This window comes from Mustela nivalis (genome assembly GCF_964662115.1).
Source record: "Mustela nivalis genome assembly, chromosome: 7".
Taxonomy (NCBI): Eukaryota; Metazoa; Chordata; class Mammalia; order Carnivora; family Mustelidae; genus Mustela; species Mustela nivalis.
This window is the reverse complement of record NC_139026.1, coordinates 134,796,882-134,816,897: the sequence shown is the minus strand read 5'-3', so window position 1 is coordinate 134,816,897 and position 20,016 is coordinate 134,796,882. Positions and strand designations below refer to the sequence as shown.

Here is a 20,016-nt window from a genome sequence, read left to right as displayed (position 1 = left end):
AAACTGAGCCCCACATCCGGCTCCCTGCTCAATAGGGATCCTGCTTCTCCCTGTTCCTGGTGCTCCCCATGTTTGCACTCACTCTCTGTCAAATAAATAAAATCTTAAGAAAAAAAAAGAATATTCCTGGATGTTAAAATCTCATCTAAGATTTGATGCCACAAAAACTTAAAATATCTGGGGTAACATGCAAGTTCTGGGATGAAGTCCTGATCCAGACCAACTGTTAATCTTTAATTGTTATCAGTTTTTTCTCTCAAGGTAACCAATCATAAAGAACATAGAAAACACGAGGTAAAAACTGAATAGCTGAGAAAGCAACAGGAACTACTTCGGATGGGCATTATTACTTCATTTTAGACTGGTAAACTGAGAACTAGGAGAATCACTTGAGGCAATTCTTAATTATATACTAAATTTATATATGTGTGTGTGTGTATATATATAGATACATATATTTTTTTAAGATTTTATTTGAGATGGGGAGAGAGAAAGCACACAAGTGGGGGAAGGTGCAGACATCTCGATCCAAGACCCTGAGATCATGACCTGAACTGAAGGCAGATGCTTAACCAACAGAGCCACCGAGGAGCCCCAAATTTTTATATACTTATGTATTATATATAAATTTTTCATAAATTTATTAGTATGTCTTTGTATTCTTATTATACAATTATTCTACATGTTTTTAAGTTTTATAATTGGACAGGTTTAACTTTCTAGAAGTCTGGAAAACCAACCACTAAGCTAACATTTTTGCTCTAACATAATCCTTGGAACATTAACAAAATATTAATTATTTTCTCAAAATAAAACTTGAAATTCGTACAGTGTCTAAAGGAACTTTTCTTGTAACCCACAAAGCAATGTAAATATAATGAGCCCTAATAATGCACTTGGCATGTAACCATAACAGATTAAAACTTTTCTACTTCAATGCAAAAATCACCTCAATTTGAACCAATCTGTGAAGTGTTGACTTAGGAAAGAAAGGCCTAGACACCAGAACAGTAAATGCTGGGGCACACGGGTGGCACCAGAACAGTAAATGCTGGGGCACCCAGGTGCTGGGACACCTGAAGCCTTTGCCTTCAGCTCAAGTCATGATTTCAGGGTCCTGGGATCAAGCCCCACATCAGGCTCAAGTCATGGTCTCAGGGCTCTGAGATCAAGGCCATCAGGCTCTCCGCTTAGCAGGGAGACTGCTTTCCCCGCTCCCTCTGCCTGCCTCTCTGACTACTTGTGATCTTTCTCTCTCTTTGTCAAATAAATAAATAAAATCTTTAAAAAACAAAAACAAAACAGGAAATACTTCTTCTCTCCTGTCTCAGGCAGAAAATGAAAAAAAAAGTTGAGTATTTAAAAGATTAAAAATAAAAGTCAGATAAATAAAAAGAGACTTTACCAGATAAAAATGGGTTTTTTAAGAGTCCATAAATGCCAAACAGCAGCAGAACGAAGAGAATCGGATGAGTTCATCTCAGAGAATCTGGAGGAGGAAAAGAAAAAAAAAATTAAATCAAATAACAACAATGACAAATGACACCTTGACGAAAAGCAAGAATTAGGTTATTGATGGTAATCATATTCCATCATACGCAATTTTGGAACCTGACATTCTTTTATATAGTTGCCATGATTTCCTTTCAGCACCCTGTTATCAAAAACCTCATGAAGGAACTCATGCTTCTGTCCTTGACTCTGGTTCTCATTTGAGAAAAGGGAGAGTGTCAACAGGTATTTCCATTTTGACACAGCTTAAGTTACAAATATAATGGAATATAACCAATTAAAAGGTACATATGTGTTGGAAAAAGTATGTGTAACCATTTAAAGGTAGGACTCTGACTTCCTTTTAGGTATTCTTCCCCAATATGGATGGTGTCTAATCAACTTACCATTGGTTTTTTCCTTAGGGCTTGAGCTTTCAGAAAACCCTCTGCAAAACCAGTTTTAAATGCATCTTGGTGAGCTTCAGGTATATTTTTGGTTTTCATGAGTTTGTCCAAACTTTCAACTTCTGATCCCCTGTCCAACAATAGGAACCCCTAAATACACAAACAAGGCATCAGTACTGACTTACTATATAAATAACACTGCCCTATAATATAATGATCACTTGCAATAAAAATCCCTTCAAAAAATCTAGAATTTCTAGTTTTTGTTGACCATCAGAAGAATTACACTAAGAGTTAAAAATAAATTACCTAATCAACGGCAAGGAAACTAACCCTGGAACTTACCCTTCCATCAGTCAATTAAGAAAGAAACTCTCTGTAAGAAAACAATATTGAAAACAATAGGTCACCTGTGGACTCAGGGTTCCAATGGTTTGATGTTCACACTCCTTTATCTCTACTAGAGGAAAAGCCTCATTAATTTATTAAATGTTTATTGAGTACCTTTTACAAACTTGGACTTGTATAGGTTGTGAAAATGTAAAGATAAATAACCAATGATCAGAATGTTTTCAGTCTACTGGGGAGAGATAAACAAATAACTAATTTTTTTAAATCATTTTGATATTATGTTAGAAATTCTAGGTCTAAAAACAGAAAAAAAAAAAAAGAAAAGAGAAGAAAAGAAATTCTAGGTCTGGGAGCACCTGGGTGGCTCAGTCAGTTAAGCATTCGACTTTTGGTTTTAGGTCAGGTCATCATCTAAGAGTCATGGGGTCAAGCCCAACATTAGGCTCTGAGCTCTCAGCAAGAAGTCTGCTGAAGTTTCTTTCCCTTCTCTTTCCCTCCCCCACTTTGCTCCTCCTCTGATTGCATGCATTCCCTCTCTCAAGTAAAGAAGATCTTAAAAAGAAAAGAAAAAAGAGGTTCTAGGTCTGGTGGTAAAGTAAATGCTACCTCAGAAGTCAAGAGAGGCATCACAGAGAATAGGATTTCTAAACCACAGGGAACACAAAGCATAAACACTGTGACAGAGTCATGAAATAACAGGCCTTAGCAGTCAGGAATGGCAAGCGATCTTGTATGACAGGACTTTAAATGCCAAGAAACAAGCGGAGCAGAGGATCAGAGGGGGTGCCATATTTAAAGATGAGAACAGAAAAATGGTTGGCAGAGGCCAAATGGATACTACAGCAGGAAACTGACAAGAAAGCAGGGAAGGGGCTAGGAGAAGAATAAATGAAACAAGATGGGATTGGGAGGGAGACAAAACACAAGTGACTCATAATCTCACAAAACAAACTGAGGGTTGCTGGGGGGAGGGGAGTTGGGAGAAGGGAAGTGGGGTTATGAATATTAGGGAGGTATGTGCTATGGTGAGTGCTGTGAAGTGTGTAAACCTGGCGATTCACAGACCTGTACCCCTGGGGATAAAAATATATTATATGTTTATAAAAAATAAAAAAGAAAAAGAAAGCAGAAGAATACAATTATTACATTAAAACATTTTAGACAGATGGTGGGTTGGTGGCAGTCTGGAGGCTGGAGTCTGGAGAACTAGGCTGCAGCTCAGAGCTTTTTACCCTGTCTCTCTGCCATGCTCAGCATGTCTCTCATCTGCAGACTATTTCCCACGTCACAAGCTGGATGTAGCCTTCTCAGGACCCCATTCACACACAACAGCATTGAGCAGAAGGAGGGGGACTGCTTATCCAGGTGCCTCTGATAACAAGTGAAGAGCCTTTTCTCCAAGAACACGAAGGCCTCTCACATGCAGTGGCATGCCCGCATCAGATTCAATAACTGACAAGGAAACCGGGTCACAGTGACTGGCTTAGATCCATTAGAATTTCTTGCTGGGGTCTGGATACTGTATCTTTCTCAAGGCACATGAGTTAGGGTTACACACTGGAATGCAATAAAGGCTCTACATCCCCAGAAAAGGTGGGAACAGCATTTAAGTAGGCAAACAAGATTTTTATTTTGGGTAACACTTCTGGAAACTTCGACATGCTTCCCAATGTGTATGGAAAGAACACTAATTGCAACTGTCCACAGCCAATCTCAGACCACCTTGACTATCCTATAATGCTATCCCATCCCAGGAATAGTGTGAGGCTTCATCTAAAACTATGCTAAATTAACTTGCTCCATTTAGTCTGCTTTTTACATGGCTAGAGAGGAAATAAGGTGGGAGCAACATCTATTTCTTCTGAGAAATTGGGCTACTCTACCCACAACCTCTTCTGGAAGAACATACCCAGTAGCCTGCTACATCCCTTTCATGTATGCCATTGAAGGTTCTGCTGACCACTTCACAACAATGCTCAAGACAGCCCAAACCTAACAGTAATCACACACTGCTTTCTTTTAGATAGAAAAGTAAGTGTAAAGCAATATAAGAAATTTTTCATCTAACTATTTATTGAGCTCCTATTACATTCTCTTGCCTGGGACTATGGAATTAATGATTGGCAGACATAAGTCATGACCTTGTAGAGCTTGAATTGAGTAGGGAAGACAGGCATTATTGGCCAACAACAATAATAGAAGCAAATGTAAAATTATCAGTGATAAGCACCAAGAAAGAGCTGCAAGGCAAGTCCACAAAGGCAGACTTGAGGAGCTAAAGCTTGAGCTTATATCACGGAAGATAGGAATCCACCTGGTAAGTAGTGGAGAGGTAGAAGAGTGATCCAGACAGAAAAGCCTCATATGAGAAGACTCTCTGGGAAGAGAGAGCATGGCCAGAGAGGTTGGAGCATAGAGGAGTGAGGGAGGTGGTGCCGGAGAAAGCCAGAGTGTAAGGGAGGGGCCAGATCATATAGGCACTGGTGACTTATGTTTAGAAACTGAGTCTTTATCTTCAATGTAAAGGGGAAATTCTAAGCGGTGGTATCAACAGATTCATATTTGAAAGGGTTATTCTGCCAGGGTGAAGGTCAGATTGCATCCAAGAAAGCCATTTTTAAGGCTAATAATGCAGTATTCCACATTAAAAAAAATTGTTATTCAGACTATGGTAGAAACTGACAGAAGAATTCCAAAGATGTTTCGAAAGTAAAAATTATATAATTAAGTCGTCGATAGGATGAGTGAAAAACTAGCCTGTCCAAATGAATGGTGGTGCCAGTCAATGAAAAGGGAACATAGAAACAGGATTTGGAGTAGAGCGGATATCAAAAATACATGAAGATCTCATACAACTCAATAGACAAACAAAACAAAACACAGTCTGATTTTACAATGAGTAGAGGCTCTGAATAGGCATTTTTCCAAAGAAGACATACAGATGGCCAACAGGTACTTGAAAAGATGTTGGACATCATTCCTAATGAAGGAATTTCTAATATACATGCCAACTTTTCAGACATTGTGCCTTCTTAGTCCACTAAAAATGGATGATTGTCTATCTCATTTCCTTAAGACCAATAGGACAATTAACAGGGTAGAAATTAGTCCTTAAAGTCAGGCTTCTTACCTGCTTTTTGGTTCATACCACTCAGATAGAAGCTTTCCACAGCTTTGCTGTCAGAGTAAATGTTAAATACTCTGAGAATGCTGTGTAAAATAGTGTAGAAACTATCATTGTAAGACTATGATCAATTCTTTCAAACTAAGCAATCTAGTTTTCATAGTGAGGGGGAGGCAGGGGGACATTTTATTATAAGTCTGTTTCCAAGTTTTCCACAAGAAAACACAGTCATCATGTTAATATAATGGGTCAACCCATTATAAAATAAAATTAACCTAAAATACATGACTATATAATTAAACGTCTAAGTATTCTGTTGAGCTCTACAAAAGCTTCTAATACCCGGCACTAAGAATGTTTACCCAGAAGAACACTTCTTTTCTTATATTCTCCAGATTTGGCAGGAGCCATCTTCCCAGACACTCACTACAGAACACTTACTACACAACTTTGTGAGATAGAAATTAATGAAAGTAACTACATCTAGAGCTTTCATTATTGACACAATTACATGACCACACATCAGTATAAGGAAACATCTCCAATTCCCTGCTTTGAACACAAAAATTTTAGTCCCAAGATTTCTGTTGGATGTCTCATTCCAGGATTCCGAACGAGTCCTACATACAATGGGTCAAAGGAAATCCAGTCACATTTGGTGATGGGGTGGGAAGGTACAGAGGGAGGGATAGAAGGAGGGAGAGGGGAAAAGACTGATTTTAGTTCAGGAGACTCTGAGACCAGAAATTCTTCTCAAGTCAACCTGCCCACCGTTACGCTTACCAGAGAAGTAAATGACTAAAAAGAACAGGAAATACTAGAGGGTAACAACAGATCAAACCTTTAATTCTCTCTAAGAGACTTTCCTCCTAGGTTGAAGATCTCCAAACTTAGATCTAGTCCTTATCCATAATTATAAGCTGTGCGTTTTCCCTGCATTTAGTAGATTAGTTCTTACTACATTGGAAACATTGGCCTGGGGCCATGTACCTATCCAGATACTTTCTTAGGACGATATAATGGGCATGGGTTACATTTATAATCTGTCCATAAACCTTTTCTTTTGAGTATTGCACCTTGTGTGGTCCATATAATTCTTGTGCTAAGTGGACACACAACCCAGACCCATCAATGAGGGTCTTTGTAGGAATACTGGGAGAGAAACTAATGGCTTCTGAGATTGATGGCTATGAAAATCGTGAACGTCTAGTGCAGTTGGGGCAGTCTATCCTGTAACCTGGACAGATGTGAGGAAGAATGAAGACAACAGGGGATAAACAACAACAACAGAACCAACAGTGGAACATCTACATGCAGCTGTTGGAAGTTATTCAAACCCTGAACTTTTAAGTCTCATGTGTGGATAAATTCCCTTGTGTTTAAGCTACTTTGCACTGGGTTTCTACGACTTATAACCAAAAGGAATTGGACTGATGAAGAAAAGGAAAACAGGGAATGAAGGGACGGTGAGGACAGGAAGGTCTTAGAACTATAGCTAGACAACAGCCTTACAACAGCATTTATGACAGGAAGGTAGCTGGTTCCCCATTGGTTCCCTTCATTTGTCTTTTGTAGGCCCAGGACAATTTGCTAAACCAGAATATGTTAACAGATTTAGGTCAGAGCTGAAAAGTGAGTGGAATTGCCTTCTACTTTTTGCTTCTGCTTTAGGCACGCTTAGGCACACTGATCTCTTCCTTCTCCTTCCTCAAACACAACCTCAGTACTCCCCTCACTTCAAAATATCATTTCTAGGAGAGTTCAACTCTCAGCACAGCTGACATTCTGAGCCTCCTCCTCCTGCCTATATTCTCTGCCAGCTCATACCCTTGGATCAGACAGGGAACTCCTGGCCAAGACCACTTTACATCTGACTTCTCGTGGTGTAACCCAGTTTAAGTTGCCCAATGCCCTTTCACTTACAAAACCCCCAGAGAAACTCCTTTCCCTTGGGCTGAGATTTCAACCATTTAAACCAATCAATCCCATGCATATGCGATGCATATTATAAACCTTATTCTACCTACAAATTCTTATTTAATACCGTAACTTTAGCCTTATAGACTATGAGCCCGTATTTGAGGGAAAGTTATAACCAAATGTCCCTAAACAGCTTGTAATCTTTAAAAAATGTAAAAAAAAAAAAAAAATGAAAAATAGCAATGCCAAGCGTTTAAAAATAGAAAACTGGTGCCATCCTGTGGTTACAAAAAAGTAAAAATAAAAATTTTATCTCACTTTTTCAATATATTAAAGAAGCATTGCCAAAATCAGACCCACCTTAAACAATCATTTCTCTCAGTGTTCTGAAATTCCCAGATAAAACCTCATACTCCTCCTTTAGAATATTGTTCATTTGGAGAGTTTTCCTTGTCAATCAGACTTATTGCTATCTCAGCCAGGAAAATCTAATTTCCTGAAAAAATAGTTTCCATGATTCTACTTTGATTTTTGAATCAGAGACAGATCTTAATTAGGTAATGCATTCATGGAAAAGAGCTCTACGACATGTTATAGGCATTAAAATGGTAATCAGCAAATGTCTTTGAGAGATGATTCCAAGCACTGGAAACAACACATGACTGGATTTTTTAAGAGTCCATGAAAGTATAGGTTGAATTCCAGAAAACGTAATGCTATAAAAAGTGTTAAAATCCTTCTTCCCAGAAATGTCTGGGTTGACCAAAGGCATAAGATGAGCATGAGCTAAGACGTCCTCCCAAATGCTGCACATCTTATAGACTAAAGGAAAATGCCATGAGCTAACTAACAAGCATCCTTACTTTGAATACAAAATGTGCCATGGAAAGCAGAAGCAGACCTTTTGCATTGTAAAGGCATTCTGCTACTTCACATCTGTCCATGAAGACTAAAGGGATATGCCCATAAGCAATAATATTTGGGTGGTCTGCATTTAAACTTATAGGACCTCCTAGTATAAGTTGATACAGTAATTTAAATAGTTCATGTTTAAATTTAATAATATACCTCAACATGTTCGTGGGTGCCTGGGTGGCTCAGTCATTAAGCATCTGCCTTTGGCTCAGGTCATGAATCCAGGGTCCTGGAATGGAGTCCCTCTTAGGGCTCCCTGCTCTTTGGGAAGCCTGCTTCTCCCTCTCCTACTTTGCCTGCTTGTGTTCCTGCTCTTGCTGTCTCTCTCCGTCAAATAAATAAATAAATAAAATCTTAAAAAAAAAAAAGAAGAAACACATTTGTACTTTATAGGACTAGCTTCTATAAAGTACAGGAGCCTGCTTCTCCCTCTCCCTTAAACCAACCCCCACCACTCATGTGCTCTCTTTCTCTCTCTCAAATAAATAAATAGAATCTTTTTTTTAAGTAAACACACAAATCTGCACTATTTGCCTGATGGGAGTTATTGACAGGAACAATGAGAATAGAAATAGTAGCAGACTTAGAGGATGATTGTGGAACTGACCAGAGCAAGAAGAAAAGAAAAAAAGTGAAGAATGAAAGAGCCAGGTTGGGGAGAGTGAAGCAAAGCAAAAAAGTATTACATAAGCCTAGGGTAAAATTGTTGTGTGATGATCACATGTGTCTGAGCAAATTAAAGAGTAGTAACAATAAAAGCCAACATTTGTTGAACACTCACCATATGCCAGGTAGAATGTGAAATTCTGACTGTGTTATATTTAATCATCTTTGAAAAAGAAAAAAAAAAGTAGGTGAGCTTCCTAACACTACTTGAATTAGACAGCTACGTGGGATATTTTGCAGAATTTTTCTCTAACTTCAAAATTCCAGAGATGGCTTTTAATGTATATGACATTCTGCTTCAGAACCTTGCATGGTGTCCATACATTAACTAAACAAATATTCCAGACTTTTTTTAAAGGAGATTTGAAACATTTTTAAGTGTCCTAAGTTCAGGATAAAATGGCCATATACGCATACATTTTTGAAATCTCTCTCTTTCTTTAAAATTTATTTATTTAATAATAAATAGAGAGAGAGCAAGCAGGCATGCAAGGGGGGGGCAGAAGGAGAGGGAAGGAGAGAGTGAATCTCAAGAAGACTTCCCACTGAGCATGGAGCCTGACATGGGGTCCAATTCCACAACCCATGAGATCATGACCCATGTGATGACCACCTGAGCCGAAATCAAGAGTCAGATGCTTAACCAGCTGAGCCACCCAGGTGCCCTTCTTGAAATCCCTTTCGAAATCACTCTCAAAAGTGAATGACATGAAGTTAAAAAATAAAAACAGTAAAGAACAGGTCTTTCATGATGAAACAAACAAACAAACAAAAGGTCCAATCTTATACCACAACCTTGCACCAAATTAAGATATAATGTCAGGAATGGAAAACTGACTTCCTTTCCAGAGAAGAGTATGCAAAGGAGCAGTAAATGGGTAAATTCTGGAAAACCCACAGTGCTAAAGCTCAGGGGCAGAAAGAGCATAGCTGGTTTCCATCCTCTTTCCCATGCTGGCAGGAAAGGGCTCAAGGCCTATGCTTGTAAGAATGGCCAAATTTACCTTCCACTTTGGCCCAAGGAGAAAAAACTGAAGGGCCAAAGTCCAATCACTGTTTTTACACTCCTGGCAGTGGAAGTAGCAGTGATTCAGCTAGGAGAGGAAAATCCAGAACTATTTTTTTCACATTTGAATGTCTCTGTAATCTAACTGCTTAAAAAACTACAGCAAAAGAAATTTTCCATTTCCCAGATGGAAGAGTAAGTGATAATACAATCATCATTCCTTGTCGTTTTCCTTTACCTTTGGATAGAAGAGTTAACTTCGCTCTGTTTTTTAAAAATTGTATTCTAAATGTAGTTCTCTGTTTTTTTTTTTTTAGATTTCTTCTAAAAATTAGTCAATGAGTTATTATTAGCATAGAACTAATACGCAGTTATCATAGTGAAGAAAATCTTTGTTATAAGAAAATAACTGCCCTTCCATACTCATTTGTGGATCTCTCTGGGACTTTCTAGGACCTTTCTTACTGCTAATAGAATTGGATTTTTCTCTAGGCTCTGAAATGGGACAGAATGGTATATTAATTGAATGATCTCAGTGGCTGTTCTGAATTTAAACATGAATGTTCACTTCTTTTCTATTTCCCATTCCAAATTTTGCCCAGCTATATGGTCCAACGTAGCCTCTCAGAGTTTCTGCAATGAGGTCAGATAACAGCACTAAAACATTAAAATGAAATCAAATATTCCAAATTGAATTAAAATATTCCAAAAATCATATATCAACATACCGTGATACTCCTAAATTCAATTTTTAAAAAACCTCCCATTGTTAATTTCACAGTGATATAATTAAAAGATATAAATCTTAAAAAATTAAAATCCAAAATCTTTTAGTTGAAGTCCCAAAGGGGTAAAGTGCTGTCCATGTGCATTACGAATCCAAAAATTAAAGTCCCCAATTTCAGTTTAAAGTCTAAGTAATCATTCTCTTTAACTGCTCATTTGCTCAATTTCGGTTAGATGAATTTTCCATGTCTTCATTCTTTAAGCCGCTGCAGCCTGGACTGTCCTTCTCTAGACTGGCTGCACTTCAGGACCTCAGATTTTGTGTCTGTTTGCTTGCCACACAGCTCAGCAGCCTCACTATGAAGGATCTAAAGCATATAAAATTACACAGCAATTGTTTTTCATACCTACACATTAACAAAAACAATCCAGGGGTACCTGGGTGGCTCAGTTGAGTACCCAACTCTTGCTTTCACCTAAGGTCCTGGTCTCAGGGTCACTACACTGAGCTCAGCTAGGCTCAGTGCTCAGCAGGGAGTCTGCTTCTCTCCTTCCCCTTTGCCCTCTGTACCTCCCCACTGCAGTCTCTCTTTTTCTCAAATAAATAAATAAATAAATAAATGTCTAAAAATAAATGTAAAGAATCCAATGCCATCGACTGATGAATGGATAAACAAATGTGGCTCATCTATGCAACGAAAAATTATTCTTCTAAAAACCAATGGGAGTTGCTACATGTTACAGTATGGATGAACTTTGAAAACATTATGCTGAAGTGAAAGAAGTCAGTCACAAAGGCTACACCCTATATGATTCCTTTTATATGAACTATCCAGAATTGGCAAATCTGTAGAGATAAAAAGTAGACTAATGATTACCAGGTGGTGGAGGTAGAGAGAAATATGACGGACTGCTAATAGATGTGGGGTTTCTTTTTGGTGTGATGGAAATATTCTGGAATTTGTTACTGGTTTTAGTTAATGGTAAACTGGCAATAGTGATAGTTAATATACTAAAAATTACTGATATGTGCATTTTTAAACCATGAATTTTATTTATATTTATTTATTTATTCATTCATTCATTTTTAATTGGGGCGCCGTCATTTTTAATTTCAATCATTTTATTGTTTTAATTTTAATTCCAGTGTAATTAACATAGTGTTAAATTAGTTTCGGGTGTATAAGATAATGATTCAACACTTCCATACATTACTCAGTGCTCATCATAAGTGCACTCTCTCTTTTCTTTTTTTGTTTTAATTTTATAAATGTATTCGTATCCCCTTCATCTATTTCACCCATGCCCCCACCCATCCCCCCTCTGGTAACCATCTGCTCTCTACAGTTCAGAGCCTGGTTTTTGTAAACGAGTCCTTTTATATCTCAATTTTTAAAACTCTTGAGAGAATATCTCAAAAGAGGTTAGATTTGATACTATGAGATTTACCACTTTTGTGGGACAAGGATGTGGTAGGGGCTGGGAGTCACTCATTTCTTTTCTCAGGGATTGTCATTTGAGATAATCCTCTCTCTCTCTCTTTTTCCTTTAAACTGGCAAGGGAAGCAGTTGGCATCAGACCCTGAGAAGCAGCTCTTCCCGTTCAGTTTCCACTTTCCCTTGAGGGCCATCTTTCTGCATCAGTGTGGGCTCCCACGTGGTGGCAGGGCCTGCACTCTCTCCCAGGAACCGGTGTTTTTAGTCCCGAGCCACAGTGGATACTGCCCCCTTGGTATGGAACATCTTAGGTCTGTGAACTCAGCTTCCCAGGGAATGTTCATGGCCAGAACTATTTCAGCAGGAGAACCACTTTCAGCAAGTTCCTGAAATAAAGGGGCTATTGGTGAAGTGTGCCTCTAGAGGCCTTGTGGGACAAATCCCTGTGTCATTTCTACTGGAGACCCCGCATTCTAGGGTTTGAGATGTTACAGGCTCTGGATGTCAAAGTGGGGAATGAATCTTAAAGGCTTTTATAAACCATGCATATCCATGGCTTAGTCCCTCCATAGATTCCTCCCTTGGCTCTGAATTCAGTTCAAACACTATTAACTGGGGCACCTGGGTGGCTCAGTTGGTTATGCATTTTGCCTTTGGCTCAGGTCAGGATCCCAGGGTCCTGAGCTTGAGTCCCTGCTCAGCTGAGGGCCAGCTTCTCCCCGTCCCTTCCCCTCTGCCTGCAGCTCCACCTGCTTGTGCTCTCCATCTGTCAGATAAATAAAATCTTAGCAAATACAATCTAAAGGGGAAAAAAAAGCACAAAAGGAGAGCAGCCAACACACACCTGCACAAGCCCTTTGCTTGCTAGTTATCAAGCTCATACACTTGATTAGCTGCATTAAATTCTTGGCCTGTGGTACTGGTTGAAGAACAGATTGTAAAAGCAGCAAATAATTATCCCCAATCAAGATGCTCTTGTCCTTTTGAGTGAATCCTTGCCTCAGATGCACTTGTTACTGAGGTTCTGATGGCCCCCTGTCTGCAGGCAGTGAGACCATGTAAAGCTATTAAATACCAGTGTCATTCAAAATAAAGCTGTTGCAATTCAAATTCTAAAGCCAGCCCCTGCTAGGCACCATGACCACCCACCAGTTAGTTCAAGACCAACATCTAAAACAACCACTTCCCTGTGGTCAGAGTGGCCATAAATCACAGTGACTCATCAAAGTCAAAATCTCAGGTTGCCTAAGACTTTAAGTGTTTGCCAGGGTCCATGAGAAGTTAGAAAGCAAAAATTTATTACAATCTCACTGCACAAAATAGGCCACTGCAAACTCCTAAGGATATGAATCCTCATGGCCTGGCTTTAGAGAAACCAGTCTGAATATCATTGTGTTCCTGATTCACAAACAGAAATGGATAGATTATCTCTAACTTCCTACATAACCTCAAAGCCCTCAAACCTTAATCAAACACATAGCTCTCTCTATATAATGATCTCAATGGCTTTAAAAATAAGCACCAAAATCCTATGCTCCAAAACAGAATATACAAAAATGATAATAACAACTGTCTTCAAGTGATTGGATGGTGAATGATTTCTATTTTCTAATTTTAATCTCTAAAATTTTTCTATAAAAGTTTCAATCATTTACACAATCAGAAAATTCCCTAACTGACTGTGTCATGGAAGGGCCACACCTCCTGCTTCTACCTTCAGAACCCAAGGGATGATTAGAATTCTGACACTTCCTAGAAACTGCTACAGCCTCCTGACATTGGAATGAGTCTGGATTTCACACTGTATCACTGTTAGCTCAGGAGCCTCTATTTCTCCCACAAAATTATGGGTTTAACATAGAATCACTGAAATTATAAGCCAAACAAAAATAAAGCAAAGTGGCCAAATGTTTGGATTTGTCTTCATTTACCAGATAGCCAGTAAGCTCACTAAAGCCTTGACTGTCTTCCAGAGAGAGTGATAGAGAACAGAGAACAGGACACAGTTGTACCTTCACTCGCTAAACAAGTTCACAAGATGGGGCTATGATCAATTTCAATTTAGAGCATTAGCTGAACTAGAAGAAATCTCAGCAGGCAATAAATAGATGTTTACTGTCATGGTGAAGTCTATAAAGATACATTTTAAAGTTAAAAGAATATTTGGTCAAACTAAATCGAACTCAGCATGATGTACAACATGCCTATATGCACATATACAGCTCCATTCAATGTTTATCAATGTATGGATTAAAAAAAAAATTGAGTCATCTCCCCATCACCTAGTAAGAAAAGCAGTTGAAGTAATAATTTGAAATTCCCTTCCCTCCACTGATGGGTAAACCAGCCCTCCCTCTTCTGTAAGCGTCCTGAAGGAGAGGAGAGAGGCACGGGCCTGCCTCCAACCCCACTGTCTCTTCTTCATCTCCCTTGTCCCTCCTTAGCTTTCCCCAACAAGCCACTGAAACTGCTTTTGCCCTCCTGGTTACCAGATTCAATGGGGACTTTCTTGCCCTCAACTGTATTCAATGTTGACCCCACTGTCTTTCTGCCACCACATAGTCCTGGTTTCCTCCTCCCTTTTGGAAAATTTCTTCCTGGCTCCTTGGCTGGCTTCCCTACTGCTGAAACAATGAATGTTTCAGGGCTTCAGGGATTCAGGGCTCAGGTCGGGTCCTCTTCCCTATACAAATTCTCTGCAAATGACTTCATCTAGTTGCATAGCTTGGAAGACCATATACAGACGCTGACTTATATTTCTGGGTCAGACTTTCATCCAAGTTCCAGTCTCATGGACCAAACTACTCAACACCCCCAACTGGCTGTCTATCGAGCATTTCAAATTTCCTACGTCCCTAATGGAACACTCCCTTTCTTTTTCCCTTTCCCATTTCAATATGTTCCTTTCTATTCCTCACCACCTCAGCAAATGATACCATTACATATTCAGCTATTCAAGCCCCAACCTAGGAGTCATCTTTGATTCCCCCTTTCCTGGGCCTCCCAGTCCAATCTAGCACTGTCTAGTTGACTCAGACCTGAAAAGATATCTTATCTCTACCCTAGTCCAAGCTATCAACATACCTTACCTGGAAAATTCCAATTGTCTTCTAAAAGATCTTTCACTTTACATTCTGGCCTCCTTATGTTCCAAAAGGCAAAGTTTGAAAACATAAATTCATATAATGCCACTCTATTGCTTAAAATCTTTCAATGACAGGCAACTGGGTGGCTTAGTCAATTAAGAGTGTAACTTCAGCTCAAGTCATGATCCCAGGGTCCTGGGATGGAGCCACACTTCTGGCTTCCTGCTTCTCACTCTCCTTTCTGCTTGTGCTCTCATGATCTCTCTCTCTCTCTCCCTCTCAAATAAATAAATAAAATCTTAAAATAATCTTTGAGTGATGTCCTATCATACTTAAAACACAAATTTTTAAAGATAGTCTAAAAGCACCCAGTATGGTCTAGTTTACAATTTCATTTTCTACTATATATCCATATATTTAATTTTTTTTATATTTCTTTGTTACCTCAGATCTTTGTACTTTCCCCCTTTTATTTTTGTGCTACAACTGAAGAATTTTTAAATAAGTCTAAAGATTCTTTTGACCAAACCAATACTTTAGATAACGTATGGGAGTTGTTTACAAACCTTCATAAAAGTATGTCCAATTAAGGATATATCCAAATTCTTTGGCCATGTCTTCCATTGGGAGCTATAGGAAATCCCTTGAACCTATAGATGGCAGAAATGTTTCATTTAGCTTCGTAAGATTACTGCTTCAACCATCTAATGACAACATGAACATTGGTTCCCCCCAAATCCAAAATTGTTAACCCTAGCTCCCCTGATAAATTCTTGGGACTCTTTGCAAGCTTCCAGTCTTGCTGGAATGGACAGATTCAAACTCTTAGTGTTTATGCTGCTTGCACTGTCTAAATAGTGCAAATATGGAAGGATCTTTACATAGTGCAGCTTAATGAGGCCCACTATTCCCAATGCAGATTTGGTGTGGCCACTGCTGCCTTTTACTGACCCACCTTCAGAACAGGAGTCCCCTGTTGCTTATTTCTTCCAATGGTGTTTGCCAAGGTCTCCACTTTAGTGGGATCTCCAGCAGACATCCCCATGCTGTGAGTCTTGTACTGTACTCTTAATGGGTCAACATGAGTCAAATAGATGCTCTGCAGGGGCCTCTCTTGCTCTTCTGAGATGGTCTGGTGATAAGCTAGCTGACTTTGATGGACAGCGATGCCACTGATGACTCCTCAGACTGTGGTATGGCCTTCTAGAGCTTGATAAAGGAAATAATAAAAATAGTATAGCTTTTATTTCCAAAATTAATTACAAGGGTAACAGCGATAATAAGTAAATAATGTAAAATTTTTAATGACTGTCAATATAAGGAATTGTGCTAACTCAGGATCAATAAAACATGGTTTTTGACTTCTCCCTCTGTTACTATATAGCACAATGATTCACAAATTTTGGAGTGAATTTAAAAATCTGGGAAAGTTGGGAGTGACATCACCAAAATATCAATGTAGGAGACCTCCATCCCTTCACAAAGATCAATAATCAGAAAGCTATCCATGAATAAAAATGGCTCTGGGAGAGCTCAGGAGTCCTCTTAAGAAATTTTAGTAACACAGTAAAGCAAAAACACTTGAGAATAATTACACAAGAAAAGAAGAACATTTCATTTTGCCTGCATCATCTCACCCCTCAAGTTGGAACTGCTCAGTGCCAAGGGCCCCAGCCAGAGAGAGTTCCACTTACCAAAAAAGGAAAAGCAGAGTGAGTGACCAGCTTCTCCAGGCTTTCAGGGTACTACACAAAGGTCCCGATTCAGTTTTACCCCACCCAGAGACCAACAAAAGTAAGATATACAGAGATGACTAGGAACAAGAAGAAACACAGTAGCTACTAATAGCAGCCACATAGCAGGACCCACTGCAGTGAAGCCAGGCAGGTTTAGCCAGTGAAAAAAATCAATAGCCTCAATGGAATTAAGGTCTCTTCCCATTAATTCCCCTCTTTGGCTGTGAAAAGAGCCTGGAAACCGCACCAGCAGGCAGCCCAGGCCTCTGTTGTTGCACAAGTGTAAGATGCCAGTCTAGACCCCCGACACTGACCCCACCAACATGTGTGCACTTAGGGCCAGCCTATCTAGCTGTGCACTTGCACACTGCAACCCTGACAAGCCTGATAATTGTCACTGGCCTCTGCTGACGTTTTCAGGCCTTGGAGTATGATTGTGGAGGCATAGCGGAGCACACCAACAGCCAGGGATTCTATAATTGCTTGTGGGCCTGGACTAGGCCCTGTCTTCTGTCACTAGCCCCACCAGCTGTGCACCCACATATCCCAGGTTTGAATCCTGTCAAGAGTCTACATTGCTGTACACCCATGGTAATACCCAACAGCCACAGTAGTGCATGCCAGTGAGCCTGTAGCTGGGCCTGTCCTTTGCTGCCTTCCATGACCTCACCACTGCATGACATGCCCAACTGACACATGACATGACACAGGCACCTGCAGCTGGACGCTGCAGCCAAGTATGCCACCACAAGTTCTGGCCACCACCACTACATGCCTGGTCCCTAACCATTGTACCAGGAAGTGTCACTGAGGACCCCAGGTGCCCTTGAAACCACTATGGATCCCTTCAAGGCTTACCAATGACAACAGTGTTGTCAATGCTGTGGACCCTCGTGGCCTTAGCCAAAGAGAACCATGCCACCCACACCCCACACTTGGTGCCCTGCATCAGCATGCCCCCCTCTGAGGTCAAAGTCCTATATTACCCAAGTCAGGCCATAAAGTTCAGGTGACTACTTCAAAAGGCTATTGAAATCACAAAAAATTAGGAAAACATGACTCCACCAAAGGAATAGAGTAAATCTCCTATAACCGGTCCCAAAGAAATGGAGATCCAAGAATTGCACAACAAATAATTCAAAACAGTTGTTCTAAAGATGTTTATGAAACTATTAAAAAACACATATAAACAACAAAATTGGGAAGACAATACAAGAAAAAAAGGAAAGCTCAAAAAAGAGAAAACATTTTTTTAAAACACCAAACAGAAATCTTGGACCTGAAGAATACAGTAACTGAATATTTCAATAGAGAGCTACAATATCAACTTGACAAAGCAGCATAAGAAATCAGTGACATAAAAGAGAGATTAACTGAAATTATCCAAATAGGGGAGCAAAAAGGAAAAAGAATGAAAAAGAATAAAGAAAACCTATGAAAATTATGGGGCACCATCAAAACAAAACAAAACAAAAAACAACGTAAGGATCACTGGAGTCCCAGAAGGAAGAGAGAAAAATGTAGTAAAGAGCTTAGTTAAAGAAATAATGGCTGAGAACTTCCCAAACCTCGGGGAGAGATTTGGAGATCCAAGTTAATGAAGGTAATAATAAGTCACCATAAAATTTCAACCCAAAATGATCTACAAGATGCGATATAATGTAACTCACTAAATAAAAGACAAAGAAAGAAATTTCAAAAGCAACAAGAGGAAAAAACTATCATACAGTGTAAGCCACATGAGGCTACAGCAGATTCCTGAGCAGGGACCTTGCAGGCAAAGAGAGAATGGGATGATATATTCAAAATCCTGAGAGAAAGAAACTACCAACCAAGAATACCTTAACCTGGCAAAGTTGCCTTCAAAAAGGAAGGCAAAATGAAGACTTAGCCTAAAAAACGAAAGCTGATGGAGCTCACTATCACTAGAACTGCCTTACAAGAAATGCTGAAAGGAGTACTTGAAACTTAAGTGAATGTTTGATAATTAGTAACATGAAAGCAAATAAATATGCAACACTGGTATGTTAACCATTTAACTCTAGTTTAACAGTTAAAGGAGCAAAGTTTTTAAAAATAACTACAGCTACGTATTGCCTGGAGCACTGGGTATGGTGCATAAACCATGAATTTTGGAACACTGAAAAAAAAATCAAATGAAATTAAAAACTACACCTTCAATGATTTATTAATGAATACACAATATAAAAAGAAGTAAACTGTGACATTAAAAATACAAAAGGGGAGTAAAAGTGTAGAGTTTTCACATGTGATTGAAGTTTAATTGTTATCAGTATGAAATAGACTGCTATACATATAGAAGTTTCTTGTAAGCCTCATGGTAACCAAAAAGCAGAAACCTATGATAGATAAAAGAGAACCTATGATACATAAAAGAGAATCAAAGCTTCCACTATTGGGGCGCCTGGGTGGCTCAGTGGTTTAAGCCTCTGCCTTCGGCTCAGGTCATGATCTCAGGGTCCTGGGATCGAGCCCCACATCGGACTCTCTGCTCAGCAGGGAGCCTGCTTCCCCCTCTCTCTCTGCCTGCCTCTCTGCCTACTTGTGATCTCTCTCTGTCTATCAAATAAATAAATAAAAATCTTAAAAAAAAAAATCTTCCACTATAGAAAATCATCAATTCAGAAAGGAAGGAAGTCAAAGAAAAAGAAAAGTATAAGGGAACTATAAAACAACTAGGAAACAATGAGATGGCATAAGTAAGTCTTTACCTATCAATAATTACTGTAAATGAAAATGCACTGAATTCTTCCAGGAAAAAAAAAAAAACACAGAGTGGCTGAACAGATAAAATATATAAGACCCACATATATGCTTCCTACAAAAGACTCACCTCAGCTTTAATACACATAGGCTAAAAGTGAATGGATGGAAAAAGATATTCCATGCAAGTGGAAACCAAAAGAGAGCAGGAGTAGCTTTACTTACATTAGACAAAAGAGACCTTAAGCCAAAAATAGTAACAAAAGACAAAGAAGGCCATCATAGAATGATGCAAGAATCTACTGATCAAGAAGATACAACAATCATAAATACATATATGCATCCAACACGAGAGCACCGAAATATATTAAGCAAATACTACTAGAACTGAAGAGAGGGGCGCCTGGCTGGCACAGTTGGTAGAGCA

The 20,016-nt window shown here is 39.2% G+C and overlaps 1 protein-coding gene across 1 annotated transcript; it reads right to left on the bottom strand.

The window, feature by feature from the left end:
• Positions 1-1,416: 1,416 nt before the first annotated feature.
• LOC309868617 (ATP-dependent zinc metalloprotease YME1L1-like) lies at positions 1,417-16,324 on the bottom strand. The gene is made up of 3 exons (XM_082738670.1): positions 16,085-16,324; positions 1,899-2,048; positions 1,417-1,489 (listed from the first exon to the last, which is right to left on the bottom strand). Exons 1-3 carry the CDS (start codon positions 16,172-16,174, stop codon positions 1,481-1,483), a joined length of 249 nt encoding a protein of 82 aa, XP_082594796.1. The 5' UTR covers positions 16,175-16,324; the 3' UTR covers positions 1,417-1,480.
• Positions 16,325-20,016: the final 3,692 nt, after the last annotated feature.

Bases quoted from the DNA above. Each gene is read 5' to 3' on its own strand.
- LOC309868617 (XM_082738670.1), bottom strand. From the start codon at position 16,174: ATGGGGATGTCTGCTGGAGATCCCACTAAAGTGGAGACCTTGGCAAAC. The intron at 2,049-16,084 runs GTGGGTCAGTAA...TTGTGTATTTAG, and splicing joins AGGGGACTCCTGTTCTGAAG to GGGTTCCTATTGTTGGACAG.